This window comes from Calypte anna, chromosome Z, assembly GCF_003957555.1.
Source record: "Calypte anna isolate BGI_N300 chromosome Z, bCalAnn1_v1.p, whole genome shotgun sequence".
NCBI lineage: Eukaryota > Metazoa > Chordata > Aves > Apodiformes > Trochilidae > Calypte > Calypte anna.
The window spans coordinates 29,980,834-29,996,531 of record NC_044274.1 but is presented as its reverse complement, the minus strand read 5'-3'; the positions used below and the strand labels follow the sequence as shown (position 1 = coordinate 29,996,531).

The following is a 15,698-nucleotide window of genomic DNA, read 5'->3' as shown; positions in this document are numbered from 1 at the left end:
AATTAATGTGAACTAAAAAATGTAAGTGTGAGCAGAGATCCTGAAAATATCAATTTAAAAATGCATATTTTGTGAGTTGCTATTGGTCTTAAGAACCATGTATAACAATTTCTCAGATCCATTACAGAAAAGTTATATTAACAATAGAGTAAGACAGCAGCAGAGGAAGCTTCTACTCTCAAAACTTCCTTTCATATCAAACCCAGTTAAAAGTAAAAAGCTGAATACTTAGCTTCAGGGTAACAACTGACTTTTTGTATATACTAATATAAAGAATATTTCCATATGGAGTAAGTGAAAATGCACATTTCTTACAGTATGTCCAAGTTACCTCTCTCTCTACCTGTTGTCAAGTAGAAATGCCCATAAACCTATAAGCTCCCTATCTCTCACATTCTGACATGAGAAGCAGAAAAAGGGAAAAATGCCAGAATTGCTAAGCTTTGAAATTCAACATCACAGCTTTGCAGCTTCAACTCCCACTAAGAAAAAAAAAATTGTATTAAGAATTGCATTGGATACAGCAGAAATGCTGCAGCACATTTTCCAAGGATGGCTACAAAACTATCAACTTTTTCTAGGCAGTACCAGCTATTTATTGTGGCAGCTCCTTTTGTCAGTGACTTATATTGGGTTTTGCTGCTGAAGATGCCTTCTCACTGAAAACTTTGGAGAATTAAAAGCAAGCAATTCAAGCACACCAACACTGGTGTCCAGATCAAAGAGCACAATGTACTTCCTCCCCATGTTTCAGGAGAAAATCTCTGCTCTGAAGAGCCTATAGGTATTAAAAGCATATTAAGTCCTTCTTCAAATATGTTGATAATGGCAAAATACATTCTCATGGGCAAAAAGCTGACATAATTGCTGTTGTCAAACGCTCAGAGCTATTGTTCATCCAATCAGCTAGTATGATATTAAATAAGTAGCATCAACATGGCTAAGTCAGAGGTCCTAAAAATATCACAGCTAATCTAAAGGATGGCAAAATATTCAGTTAATTTTCATTGAGATATTTATACATAAACACAAAATAACTGCCTTTTTTGTTTTCTTTGGAAACATTTTAATACTTGAACATCACAACAGATATTTTATGATGTGTGTGGGCTAATTCAAAGGTAAAAGAAAAATCTAAAGCAGCTCTGTCAGAAACAGATCACATTTGAGGAAGAAAAGCCAAGTATTTTGCTGTTTATTTAACTGCTCCCTTTGATAAGGGCTCCCCTCATGCTCCTGCCACAGCAGCACTGAATAGGTAAATGAAGGAATCTGAAACATCTGAACTGGCAGCTCAGTAAATAATTCATAATGACAACTCCGAAATCTGAGGGCTCTCTAGAGTTGTCACCTTTTACATTTGAGTCATTTATAGGTTTAATGAATGTCTTGGGTTTATCACATTTAATGAATACAAGAACCTGAGATTTAGTCATTTTGAGCCAGAAGATGTACTTACACAGCACTGCCACACTGAACTGAGTCTGCCCAGTAGTTCTTCAGTTCCTAACATCTGATTTACTGTGCATGTTTACTGGGGTTGATTTATTTCGTACTTGTCATACATAACGAATACCAGATGATATTTATTGTGTTCAAGTTTTTAAAAATTGCATTAATAAGTGCATCCTTAGCTTTATCTATAACTCTTTCTCTAGAAAAGAAGGGACAGCTGGCAATATCCATCAGTTGTTAATCTCATCAGATAATCAGAGTCAAGACCATCTAAGTGTTCTGTAGCATTCAGTCCAGTTCATAAGCAAAGCAGTACATGAAAAGTTTTTTTCTACTCATATTTTAAGATGGGCCTCCCTATTCTAAATACAGAACTGTTAATCCTCCTACAAACATCAAAAAAGACACGCAGGAAATTTCATTATTAAGCCAGTTCAAAAATTTATGGCATTGCATGCAGCGAAACTTTTGCCAAAATACAAAAAGGAAATCATCTAAACAAGAGAAAAGCCAAAATCCCAAATAAAACAGCAACTAACTGACTAAGGAAGGAACCTTGGAGCAAGGAGGAGCAGCAGTTGGGTTTTTTCTAGCAGAATAGTAATTCTGCTGCAAAGCCAAAAGAAATGGAAGAGCTCAGCTCTACTGGGAAGTAGCCCAAACCAGGTGGAAGTGCACCAGAGATCATGACCAAAGAGCTTCTCAGACCACAAATTAACTTTGCTATTTAAAAATTGACAGTATACATACAAAAAGTGGAGAATAAAACAACAGATTCCTGGTGTACGCAACAAGCTCAATCTAAGCTAGAAACTACAGAATGATATCTGAAAACTGGCAAGATAAAACACTCTCTAAACTTCCATTACACAGCAATTCTGGGTAGTAGTGGGGATTTGGCAGAGTTTATTGAAAATTAGCAAATAGGAAGCATGGGAAGAAGGACTCCTTTTGTGACTGGGAAGTGAAAGACCACCCACCATATAGAACCCATAAAGGTTACCCAGTGGGAGGTGTAAGAAACCTGATGCAATCACAGAAAGTGTAACAAAATAAAAAGAGGCTTGGGTGAAATGATAAAATGAATTCAGGCTATTTAAAGAATCAAGAAAACCTAAACATAATTATTAAGAACTTAATCTCCTTGATATTGCAAAAAAACCCCACAAAAACCTACAAAAAACCCAAAAAAACCCAAGCCCAAAAAACAAACAAACAAATGGATATAAAAGCAACTAGTTCTCTGAGTCTTAACTTTGCTAAAATATGTTTTCAGTCCCAATCTGACAAGAGAAAACTACAAGTTGATCCAAGAACATCTTTTCTTTTTTAACTTGCATTCTACTGTGGTAAAAACATCAGGCTATAAAGAAACAAAACCTAAGCCACCACCAAAAGCATTCCTCCTCCAACTGCATTATTTAGTTTTGTTTCTTGGGATACTGAATTTCTTAGTTTATCATCCTATTTCATAGATGCACAGTTACCAACCTTCAAACACAACTCTTACCTGACCTTATTATGAGTAGTGCAGTCTTGGAAACACCAATTTAAATATTTAGTAATATATTAGTAAAAAAAGTATTTGAGTACCTCTTTATTTTAGTAAAAAAAGAAACATTAGGGGATTGTAGAATACTGCTCTCCAAGACACCTATGTTTTATTTCAGAACAATGAAATGAATTCAGCTAGCACTGAAAAAAAAGGCAAAAAGATGTTATATTGATAAAAGATGATGCTAATGCTTCCATACTGTTTTTTAATTAAGGAACCTCTCAAAATGCACTAATATATAACTGCAACATGTTACTGTTGGGAAGCAATGGCAGTGAAATTAGGTAACAAATGTGTTCTTATTGCCATGACGTTTGAAAATCTTAAAAAGACATGGATCAAAACCATGAAATGCACTGGAAAGCACCAGTATGAGAGTCTGAAAAACATGGAGTATTGCCAATAACCTAGAAAATAGTTTTGTCTACCGTCTGAATGATGGTCATCATTAAAACTGACTGAAAGGCCTCAGTGCATGGAAGTTTCTTTCATTTTAAGGACACTGTAGGTTCAAAGAATAAGGATGCCATACTGAAGGTTTCTAATATAATATGCTGGAATTTATCCAGAATAAAGAGACAGTTCCTGCATCTTGGATTTCAAGAGGGGAGAGAAATCTGTTAACTCAAACTATAAATATCATAGAAAACATGCAACTACTAAAAGTTTCAGAGCTTTTTTCCTCTCCAGTGAAGAGGTTTTAAATCTGTGAAGTTGTCCTAGACATTAACACTTAACAAAGATGATGAGGGAAAAAAATCATGTTTCAGAGAATGCAAGTTTAAGAACAAAAGGAACTTTTTATGCATTTGTCACAACAAATAGCTAACTAAGTAACTTCTGAGAGGAGAATAGTTACTTGTGTTGTTCCAGTTAGTACCCAGTACTCCTTCCACAGAAGGAGGATGCTGAGCATCTAATGGCTGAACATTAAAGTGACGGACCACCACTAGGACATGAAGAAGTTGAAATGCAGGGAGTAAAGAGAAGGAAGACAAAAGAAGGAGATTAAATTGGGCAGATAAGGTATTTCTCCTGGGACAGTGGACTAAACTGACAGATTGAATGTCCACAGTAGTAGACAGACAAGCAGCTTTTAAGCAACACTAGGGCAATAAGTACTAGTATTTTTTTGTCAAAAAAATAGCAGGTTTTTCAGCCTGGCTTTCAAACATGCAATCTCACAACACCTTCAGAGACAGGAGAAAACTGCTTCCTTACCATTTGTCTGGCTTATCAGTTTGCTTACACTAACAGCGTGTGCTTTGCTGAATGTCAGAGAAGAAAAGTATTCCCGTTCATACTGAGATGTGTATGTATCTGATTAAATACCTCACTTACTGCAATAGCACATGGCAGAACAACGGCTATACAACATTGCAAAATAAACTGAGTAGCTTCAGGGGAAGGACAACTAAGCACTATTGTCAAGCATGCCAAGGAGGGCCCAATACTCTCCTCCGAGATGCATCCTGAAAGCTTCTGGCATGTCATAACGAGACAGGCTCCTACAGCATTTGAAAGGCAGATTTCAGGAACTAGGTCAGTGCTTGATATTGTATCCTAAGCATAAGGATGGTTTTTGTTTTCTACGCAAATGCACACCACAAGATCAACAGAAACATACTAAATGCATTGTTTCTGTTTTCTCCACTTGTGAAGTATATTCTCCACCTTTTCTATGAATCATGACCCAGAGATCACCACATGCTGTATTAACATACCTTGCATTTCTTGGGCAACAGCTTAACTGTATCATAAAGTGTGAGTCAAGATTTTGTAACAACTGAACCTCTGAATATTTGTAAACAACCACAATATGTCCTTTTCTACCTCGAACATTTTAAACAGACATGCTTTACTTTAATTGAAATCTATGTTCCAAACCCAAGGCAAATATTTTCAGCTATATATGGACACAGCTAAGGACTTCATGGTATTCAAGCAACAGGGAATAACTGCACCTTCCCATGTTGCCATCTCGGCATTCATCTCTCACAACTCTACTTGACTGAGAGTTAGATAAAGTTACATTAATTTGATAGAAATGTTAATGGCCACACTTGAATACTTGAGTCGCCACCCAAGGATCACTCTGGCATTCAGGCTGTGTGCAATGACAACAGCTAACATCAGATATATTTTTTAATCCTTTAACTTCTCTAAAGTCAAATATTATTATCTGAGCTCTACTCACTCTGGGATTCTCTTGGTCACTGTAATTCCAACATAACCTTTAGCAGTAACTGGGCTTTTTTCCAGATATTTGCAAGATGACTGTCCTTCCTATACATTCATTTGGCTTGATCTGGATGCCACACCATACAATGGTTTTTCTCACAGTGCTAGTCAATATCCCTGGTTAGCCTTACCTTCATGTAGGCAGACTTTCTCCCAGAAGTACTTGAGTTAGGAACATGAACTAAAGGTACTTGAGAGTATATGAACTACAAGAATATATCTATGCTTTCTGTCTTACTTACATGTGCTTTGAAATTTTCTTTTAACTGACTGTTTATACAACAGCCACAGCAAATTCTATTAAAAAAATATTTTATGTAAAATGTATCCCTTCATTCTCCTAAGGTTTTATCTAAAAATTAACAAAACAATTAAGGCTTAAATTGTTAAGTACAAGAAGGAGGAGGAGGTGTGGGTTTCACTCTCGACTTTTTAAGAGAATAATTTCCCTCCTTCATGATTGTCCAGCCCACCTGAAGGCCAGCCTGAAGTGATAACAAAGTCAGGACATTTATAGATCTCTACTTAAAAGTTACAGACTTTGGAATGACAGTTTAGGTCTCATCATCCTTCCCATTCCTTTTTCCTCCTCTTCAATTTAAAAAAAAAAAAAAATTCTTTCCAAAGACCCTGAATAGAAATGATCTTAAGTACAGGAAAATACTGACAGTAGTCTAGAACAGAAAAATTTTTGTTCCCACTGAGCCAGGATGTCATAATTAATTCCTTCATTCTAACTGAGTTTGGCTGAAAAGCACTAATAAAAAAACCAAACCAAACCAAAAACAAAAACACAAAAAACTAAAACAACCGTGGACAATGTAGTTATATAAAAACAAAGCACTGCCAATATTCATACTTACAGGTTGAGGCTGTTCTGCAATACAGCAGTTGAAACACAACCAAAACTCACTCATTGTTTACAATCTGAAGCAGGAATACAGACGAAAAGCAGGACTCAGCCTCTGTCTTCAGGTAGCAAGTTCTTTAGACAGCTTATTTATAATTCCATGAAAATCTTTTTTTCTCTTGAGCTCTTCTGCAAAACCAAGTCAGTCCCAGGACAAACAACTTGAAGGCAAAAAGTTATTTTAGATTCTTCTTTCAGAAGGTTGGTCCCAGCACCACAGAATGTTACATATGGTCCTCTGGTCCCTAGTGTTATATGAACCTGAAAACAGAAGTACATTACATCAAAAAGAAATAATATAAAGAACCTTGAGTTCCCAGACAGCCACCCACGCCAGTGATTTCTTGGTAGTATCTCGAACCACAGACTGAAGAGACACCAGTAAGCAAGGCACACACTTACTTCTACAATGCCAACCAAAACTGGCACATGCCAGAAATCTACGAGGCTTACATTCAAGCTTTGGTGAGATAAAATAACACCAAGAACTGGTGTCCAATCTTTTGGCAGCCATCTGTTTGATCTGCTGGTAACTTTCAAATGTCATTATAGAAAGTGACATATCTTTAAACTTCTTAGGGAACTGTGCCTATTGCCATTTTGTATTTCCCAATGCAAAAGTTAACCAGCCCATTAGCAGCAGAGGTTTAAAGAGTATTCAACCTGAACCTTGTTGCACAACTGTCAAGCAAAGATATGCTTTTTTTTTTTTTTTAACATCAAAGAAGCGAACAAAGGAACTCCTGTATATAGAATATATGCAAAATGACTAGAATCGATAAATGCAAAGTATTTTCCTTCTACTCTCTCTACCCTCATGCTTCACATACACTTGGTTTCAAATTAGGGTATTTCTTTTAGTTTTAAACTGTTTCCTTAAATCTCTAAAATTCCTCATGTGAAACAACTGAGGCTCCAGATTCTGACCATTCCTTCACTGAATTAATGTTTATTGGTTAATCTCCAACCTGGTTTATTTCAGTAAGGGTGCAATAAAAATTCCTGTAAGATTTCACCTGGTTGTTTATCTTGCCACCTATCACAAACTTTACTTGCAGAGAAGGTGAAATAATGAGTATTCAGGAGCTTTCCTATCCATACTACTTAATAATTCTATATACAGCTGCATTTTAAATTACATAAATGTTTGCATAACTACGCAACATTATTTGCACACAATTCCTCACAGTATGAACTGGTTTGGATACTCCATGGGGTTCATAAAATACAGATATATAAACATACAGACACCCTGGCAGGGTAGTTCTACTTAACTACTGCCTTTAACAGTTTTCTACAGGCCGAGCACATAAGCAGTGAGGTCCCTCATTTAGTACATACATGCCAGGTCTCTGGCAGTACTGTGCAGCCACCACTAGCCAGGTACTTTACAGAACTGTTGGCTATGAGAGAATATACTAAGTACAAACCCTCAGGGAAGCTCCCACTAACTAACAGAGGCTCTTCAAGAAATAAATTCATGCTGCAGTAACTCCATCTAAATAGCAACCCCCCAGCAAACCTATTTGATTTTCCTTGCTTCGAAAAAGCTACTGTTAGTGTTTAAATTAAGTTAGTGTTTGCTGGTGGCATTTCTTGCCTAAAGATCAGAAATAGAAAGAGAGAAAAAAATTGCTTTGCTAGTTGTTCCTATCACTAACATCAGATAGAGAAAATCAATCTCATTCAACAGAACAACTGGAGAGAAAGAAAAAAACTAAAGTAAAAATCAAATAACAAACAAAAGAAATTCTTTTACCTAACTATCCCTTTGTCAGATACTTCAAAAAAAAGATCTTGTAGAGTGTTAATGTGACATTTTCAGTACTTAAGATTTTTTTCTACTTCAAAGGTGATAATCTAAATTCCATATACATGTCCAGAAGCTGCAAAAACCATGGGAATTATCATCCAACAGTGTGAAATCCAAGACTAAAAATAGAAGTCTCTGTGGAAGTTCTTTTGGTTACTAAAACTTTGATCAACCTTAAACAGGAAGAACTGGACTTACTTTAAAAAGTTTTATAAGAAAAATACTGTTCTCTGCAACCTCAGAATTTGAATGCTACACAGTTTTACTAAACTTGATTTGGTGTGTAACAAAATTGAAATTAAAACATGGTTAACTCCTGCTAAGAGCTTAGTTAGCTAGTAACAGCTTATGTCTTTTCAAAACTTAATGATTTTAATTCTGAGAAGACAGTCTCCAAGTTGTTCTGAAGTGCAGCAATGGTCCCCCAATGCTAGCTGCTCAGATTATGAGAAATTAAGAAAAGAAGTACTGAAACTCAGAACACTCTGAAGCCTAATATATTGTAACTTGCCTGAGCTATAAATTGATATACTGCAGTGGGCCTTTCTTCCTTCACAAGTGACCCAATACCTGATTCACATTTCCTGAAATTCTGATGCCCTAGGAACAAAACTGAAGGGTTTTCATACGCTCCTGTGGTTCCTGGTTTCAGCATACTCAAGGGTACAGTGTTCCCCCCCCAAGCCACTCTCAGGGTGCAGGACTTGTGTCCTCCAGGACTGAGTTGTCTTTAATACTGACTCCCTCTCCTAAATCAAAAGCTGCTGAATGGCCACGCAAATCCAGAGTCTGTGAATAATAGTCTCTGATAATACATTAATTCTTAAAAACACGTTTTATCTTTATGGCCCACGTTGTGCCACACTTGCCTTTAATTTCGTTGTTCTGCAACCATGTACCAAGCAGTTTTTAAACCTGCTGTATTTTAGTTAAAAACAAAAACAAACAACCAAAGTAAACAAAACATATGGTTGTGGGAGAGCACATCTGTAAGTCTGCAGAAAACAGAGTAACTGTACCTCATAATACCAAAAAAAAAAAAAAAGTCAGCAGTATTTCTTAGAGCACTGTAATTTTATACACCCCCACTCTGCTAAGCAAATTATTTTACATGCTGGTCAAATTAATATTAAGGATGAGGTATAAATCTACTGCACCAAAATAGAAAGAAAAAGAAACTAAACTAAAGGCAAACAGGCATACTTGCACTGCAGTGTCAACAGCAACATGCTTGGGTTTCTCTTACACTGTTAACTTAAAGAGCAAGTTGAAACAGGTATTCTTTTCCAAATTACTGGCTATAAAGACAGAAAAAAGCTCCATACTGACTATAGCTACCAGCCAGGTAATTATGTAGTTTCAGCCCACTGGCAATCTCACGAGAAAGTTTTTTCTGCAAAGCCCGGACTGCACCCCAAAGATGGCTGCAATCAAAAAACTCGTTCATCACTTCACAGCTAGGTCTCCACCTTGATGAACAATCAAGGTTTTAATACAGGGGCTGCTATCAAGGGTTGCTGCATTTGTCTGTGTAGACTTCCAGATGAAAAGAACAGAAGCTGAAGAACACATTTTAAGACAACAGCTCTGTCACTCCGTATTTTGCTCTTTACACAGTTGTGGTGTTCAGTGGCAGAACACCACACAGCTCCTGCTGAAAAAACAAGGCACTTACTATTCTGTCTGAACCAGAAGGTTAATCAGAGTGGAGAATAGGGAAACTCCTATTTGCTTTTTCCCACTTAAAATTTCTGAACACTGAATATAACTTATTTTAGAATGTACAATTCACATTGCAAGAACACACAGGACTATCATGCTGAACAACTTGGTCACATTTTAAGGCTTTTATACCTTACGTACAACTTTAATACCATTTATAGAAATTTTAAGTCATATGAAGAAATTAAGATATTAAAAAGGATTTAAAGTGTTTAAAATTTAAAGTGAAGACCAGTAAGATAACTTTAAATACTACGAAGTTTATTCTACTGCAGCTAATCTATTAAAAAAACAAAACCACTGCCTATTGTTAAATACTAGTCATAAAGTCATTAGGAACAAAAACTGTTCTAAGAGGTAGTGGTGATAGAATGTATTTTCTTGCAGTGTCAGCATTTTTTGCTTATTAAAGCAGTGTTATATTTTGTCTAGGAAATAAACAGAGTAGGAAAGGAAAAAAGAGTAAAAGAAAAGAAATTAATCCCTCCAAGCTCTTCAAGTGTACTGGCAAAACGCAGGTTAGAGAGCATTTACCTTAATTGATCCAAACAGTAATATGCTGTGTGCTGTGAAGAGTCAGTGAGAATAAAGCCACTTTTTAATTATATAGCCTAAGAACAAACAGTATGCTGTTTTTAGAAACAGCGATTAATTTCCTTTTAAGTACAAACCCTCTTTATCCTTTGACTACATACTGTTCACTACAGCATCAAACAGGAAGTGTAATAACAAAACTGTTTGGCAATTACTTGACACAAATAAAAACTACAGGAAGGTGCTAACACCTGCATTTAACTAGATTTGCTCCAAAGCCCAGACTGCTATTTCAAGAGAAAAAGTAAAAGAAGTCTCTGAAGCCTGCACAAAGTCATGTATGAGTATGCCATATCATGTCATGCTATGTCATGACAGGACAGGACGTACCACAACATACACATGTGTGCACAAAGTCACAACCAGGACTACAAGTAAGTAGTTGCAGAGACTTACTCCCTAACCATTCTGTTAAATGCAATTATTTCAACCAAGTGGCCTGACTCTTGAAAGCGCCTTACTTACTTTGTGCATGGAGCCACCAAATGAAACAGCCAATATTACACTGTTCCCATTAGAATTCCCCATTCCTACTTTGAAACAACATAAAAATGTAATTTCTCATGGGTTCAGTGCAGCTTTCTGAAACAACTGATACACAGCACATACTATTCCCCACATCTACATGCAGACAGGAACCTACTTCTCTGAAAACCACAGAACATCTAATAGTTCTGCATTATGAAACCATAGAAAGACTAACAGAAAACTAATGGTACCATTAGTTGAAAAAGATTTCAATAGTGAAATATTGTGAAATCTATTCACTATATTAACAGGAAGACAAACTAAAGACAAAACTAATAAGTTGTGTCCTACTTAAGACATAGTCTAGGTGTAATATCCATAGTCCTTCCTATAAAAACAGTCAATTAGGAACAAGTGAGAAGTCTTTGAGAGTCTACTCATAGTTCAGGAAATCTGATTTCATATTGCCTGTCCATTCACATTAAAAAAATTTAAATAAAAGTCTTGTTAGTAAAAGTTCTAATCTTCTCAAGTGGCAAGTCCTATTGAAGGTAACACCACCCTTTTCTCAGCTGGCCTTCTTGTTAATTCTAATGGGTAGTATCACTTGGAGAAAAAAAAGAAAAGCAAACTAGTGGTCTGAGGCAGACTCTAAAAGGGTACCATTTCCCAAAATTTAAACAAAAAAACCCACAGAACCACCCCTCAACCCTTTGAGCATCAGGTCAAACAGAATGCTTCTTTAGATTTCTGTTTCATAGCCTTCAAGCAACAAAACAGTAGCAGTTTTTTGTTTCAAATGTTAAAAAGCATTCAATTTCCATTTGTTAGAATTTAAGGCCCTAGCATATATATTTATTTAACATCATATTTATTCTCTATCCCTTTTTTTCAATACTCCATTATTAGCTGCTTTAGGTGACTTGAACTCTGTGTATGGACCTGCGCAAAACAAAAAGAGAGTATGAGAGGAGAGAACACAGAGAAACACTAAAGAATGTTTTTATCCCTACACTTGGTCACACTAAGCCAGTACACATTCACACACATAGACTTGCCTCATTAGCAGCTATAACACCTGTACCTATAATACAGGGTAGTTTCCTAGAGGAAATCCTATAATTCAGTGTCCTATTTTGGGACCTCCTTCAGTGGTCCTTTACAAGGCACTGAAGTGAGACTGACAGGCCTGTAACTACAATGATCTTCCTTCTCATCTTTCTTGGAATTTTAGTTAAACCACTGCTTGGTTATCATTCAGTTATTAACTTATTACAATTTATTTACCATTTATTTTTCATTCAATCATCAGTTAATTATAATTCGATCACAGTTTAATCTTAGTTAACCTAATAATTCCCGTTACTAGTTCACCTGCAACAAATCCTTTTATACACTAGATAGCATGAACAGCTTTACAGAATTAAGTTTACTTATAACTAAATAAAGTTTAAGATATCAGGTATATTAAACCTGATACGATTTAAGGCAACTTTAAAACAAAAAAGACACTATGCTGTAATGTTCGTTGAATAGCCAAGCATACATATAGTTATCTTAAAATAAAAATACACGGAGCACAAGCCAAATTTCCAACACTGAAATGCAATTTCAGTGGAGACACCAGAATTGTTGACCTAGCTAGGAAACAGAGTTGTATAAAAAAGGGAGTTTCCAAATGTTCCATAAACATTTTAACAAAGTAGGTATTCTCAGCAGAACAGTTACTGCTGTTTTGAAATCTGAAAGCTCAGGAAGCTAAATTGTCTCTTCAGAAATGAGCTGCCTATCTCGCCAAGAAGCACTGAATTGTGTTCCCTGCATGTTGACAGAAAGTTCAAGGTCATTACTGCTAAAAATGCCCATTTGGAAAACACCCAAGGTGAAGCTCCAAGCACACAGCCACCTCAGACAGGTCAGCACAATGCTTTTGTTTCAATTTCACAGCAAACTTCTGTTGCCCTGAGGGCAAAGAATTGTCTTTGCTGAACACAGACAAGAATTTCTCATCTAGTTGATGCCAGCTAGAAAGTCCTCCACACATTACAAGGGCATGTAGTGATACAACAAGGGGTCATGTTTTTAACGTGAAGGAGGTTAGATTTAGGTTAGATGTTAGGAAAAAGTACTTGACTGTGAGGGAAGAGGTTACCCAGAAAAGCTGTGGATGCTCCCTCCCTAGAAGTGTACAAGTCAGGCTGGACAGGACTTAGAGCAAGCTGATCTAAGGGAAGGTGTCCCTGCCCACGAAGGGGAGACTGGAACTAGATAAACTTTAAGGTCAATCCCAGCCCAAACCATTCTATCATTCTGTGATACAAAGTAAATATTTTTAATCACCAAGAGCAATTAAGATACCAGCACAGTGTTTTTACCAGTGAATGAAAAGCTGAAGTTACGTGAGAAGTTGCATGAGAAACTAATTTAGATAATTTATTGAATGTGGCATTTTTTACTTATGTGGTAACACTTTCAGTGATGGATGAAAAAAATGCACACCTTTAATAAGAAAAAATTGTATTATGCTCAAAAGCATACACATATATATATGCTTATATAGTGGGCTATGTATGTTAATATAATGGGTTAATAATACTTCTGAAAATAAATTTGCAGATCAGCACTTCCGTATTCTGGCATACAGCATTCTTTCTCTAATGCAGATTTAATCAATTTGACCCAAATCAAATAAATATATAGCTTATCATTAAAATCTATAGCAGAGGGGAAAAAAGGAAGGTGATTATAAAATAGGCCCACCTACTTTTTTTCTAAATTGTAGTACAGTAGTACAGTCAACAAATGCATCAATCAGTACTAAACGTACAGAGCATTACTTAAAAAAATCTCACACATGAACTGTCACAACTTGGCAAAGACATTCACAGGTGAATGAGTGGATCGGATCTTTTCCATTCCATTTTTCTTAATGATTCTGTGGGAAAGAAATCAAAAGGTCTCTAATGAGTGTTAAAGAATTAAGTTAGCAAAAAAATAAAATTGATTCAGTAACCATTTAAAGACGTGGAAAAAAATTTGTATCAAGCAGCTAAAAGAACTGTAGCTTTTTTTCCTGTAACTTAATATTCTCCCAGCAGCCTACCACAGGCATAACTCTGACTTGGGCCATAGTGACTTCATCGACTGAATTCCTGAAGTCAGTTTTGTGACTACTGAACTACTGCAAAAAAGTATCATGCATTTGTATAATGATCTTTTAATATAATCCACTATCAGTAACTGTATTCCTAACTATTTAACAGCAATTAAAGTTTAACTTAAAAAAAAAAAAAAAAGGACACAATTAGGAGGCTTATGGCAGGCATAGACTTTGCCATGAGAACTCTAACTTTGAGGAAGCCTCCTCACCTCTTTCACTTTACTTTTTTGGCAACTGAGGCATAATGACAATATTATTTTATAACTCAAGATAGTCAAGCACATTCTTACTCAACTTAATTTTAAACACGCATTTCCAGCACTTCATGGATTTCAATGTATGTCTTCTCACAGACCCAGGAGACTGAAACTGCTCTGCAATGCTAGTGACACAGAGTAACCCTTCACCTGCAAAACCAGACTGCAAATGTATATTAGTTTTCAGAATTCTGTACCTTAATCTTTTACATTTTTATGACCGATCATAGAAAAGAATAAGAAAAATCATTTCCTATAAAGCAACAGGTTTGTTTCACAGCAGAACTTTTTCTGAGCTTTGTTCATAGAACTTTGAAGTTGCCCTGAATGTCTGCATAGAAAACAACCACTGAATATGTACTGATGTAAACTTTAATATGCAACGAATTTTAGAAAAACTCTGCACATCTGTCTTGGTGTCTGCTTTATTGCATTCTACCATTATAACTCTAAATTCCTGTATTCAAACTGTTTCAGGACGGAATAGAATCATAGAACGGTTTGGGCTGGAAGAGACCCTAAAGATCATTTAGTTCCAAACCCCCTGCCCACCTTCTACTATGCTCTGTTGCTCAAAGCCCCATCCACCCTGGCCTTGAACATTTCCAGGGAGAGGGCATCCACAACTTCCCTGGGAAACCAGTTCCAGTGTTTCACCACCCTCATGCTAAAGAATTTCTTCCTAATAAATAATCTGCCATCTTTCAGCTTAAAAAGTACACACAAAAATCACAACATTGTATTTAACAAATTATTGGGAATCTACTAGTGTCCTCAAAAAGTTATTCTGATGGTTAAACAAGCTAAGTCTTAAAAGTTTCCCCTTCATTTCTGTAAAATTCAGAATTATAAAAAAAACTTTATTTTTTTCTCCCTTTCTCAAACACATTTTCTCAACTTCCTTCATTTTCAAAAGGCAAGATACATGAAACAGTATAAGTAAGCATCTGGAATATGTGCACATGGAGGGAGATCACACACCACATCTTTTACTATGATTTTCATTTTGTATGACACTGTAACAAAAGATATGCAATATATTGGTTTGTTTTTAAATAAATTATCAAGTCTTTGTAAAATTTTTCCCTGCTTCACAACCTACCTTGACATTTTTGAAATGCGTGTATTCTATTTGGTTTAAAAAAAAATTCTATCAGTCTTGTCTGTGTAACTATCTACTTTAGGATTATCTACCTAGTGTAGCTCAAATCTTAAAGGAATAAAAATACTGGAGTGACAAAGGATAACAGGAATTTAGGAAAAGTGAACCCAGTCTAGTAAACGTCTTGACTCTTCCCTCAAGATAACTGCACTACTACTCTGCTGCTGAGCCTGATCTTAAGAGTTTTGAGCACCTATCATCTTTTCTGCCAATATTGCAAACAAAGAAATTGCCCTCAAGGTGAGTCAAGCTGCCAGATACTCAGTCTCTAGCATTTTTCTGCTTTGTGCTGCTTCTATTCTCCCTGTACTACTGCACTGAAGAACAAGTATGTTGAATCCAGGTTGATTCAGGAGACAAA

At 36.1% G+C, this 15,698-nt stretch overlaps 1 protein-coding gene across 7 annotated transcripts in view; it reads right to left on the bottom strand.

Moving 5' to 3' along the window:
* CDC42SE2 (CDC42 small effector 2) overlaps nucleotides 1-15,698 on the bottom strand; it is a 62,192-nt gene that overhangs the window by 21,358 nt on the left and 25,136 nt on the right. For 6 of the 7 annotated variants that reach the window (XM_030467834.1, XM_030467836.1, XM_030467835.1 and 3 more), the window contains one exon: nucleotides 6,115-6,422. In XM_030467834.1, coding sequence (XP_030323694.1) covers nucleotides 6,115-6,168 — 54 coding nt within the window. In that variant the 5' untranslated portion in view covers nucleotides 6,169-6,422. Of the gene's footprint in view, nucleotides 1-6,114; nucleotides 6,423-13,610; nucleotides 13,671-15,698 lie in introns of those variants that run through there. The other variant, XM_030467840.1, reaches the window with a different exon arrangement.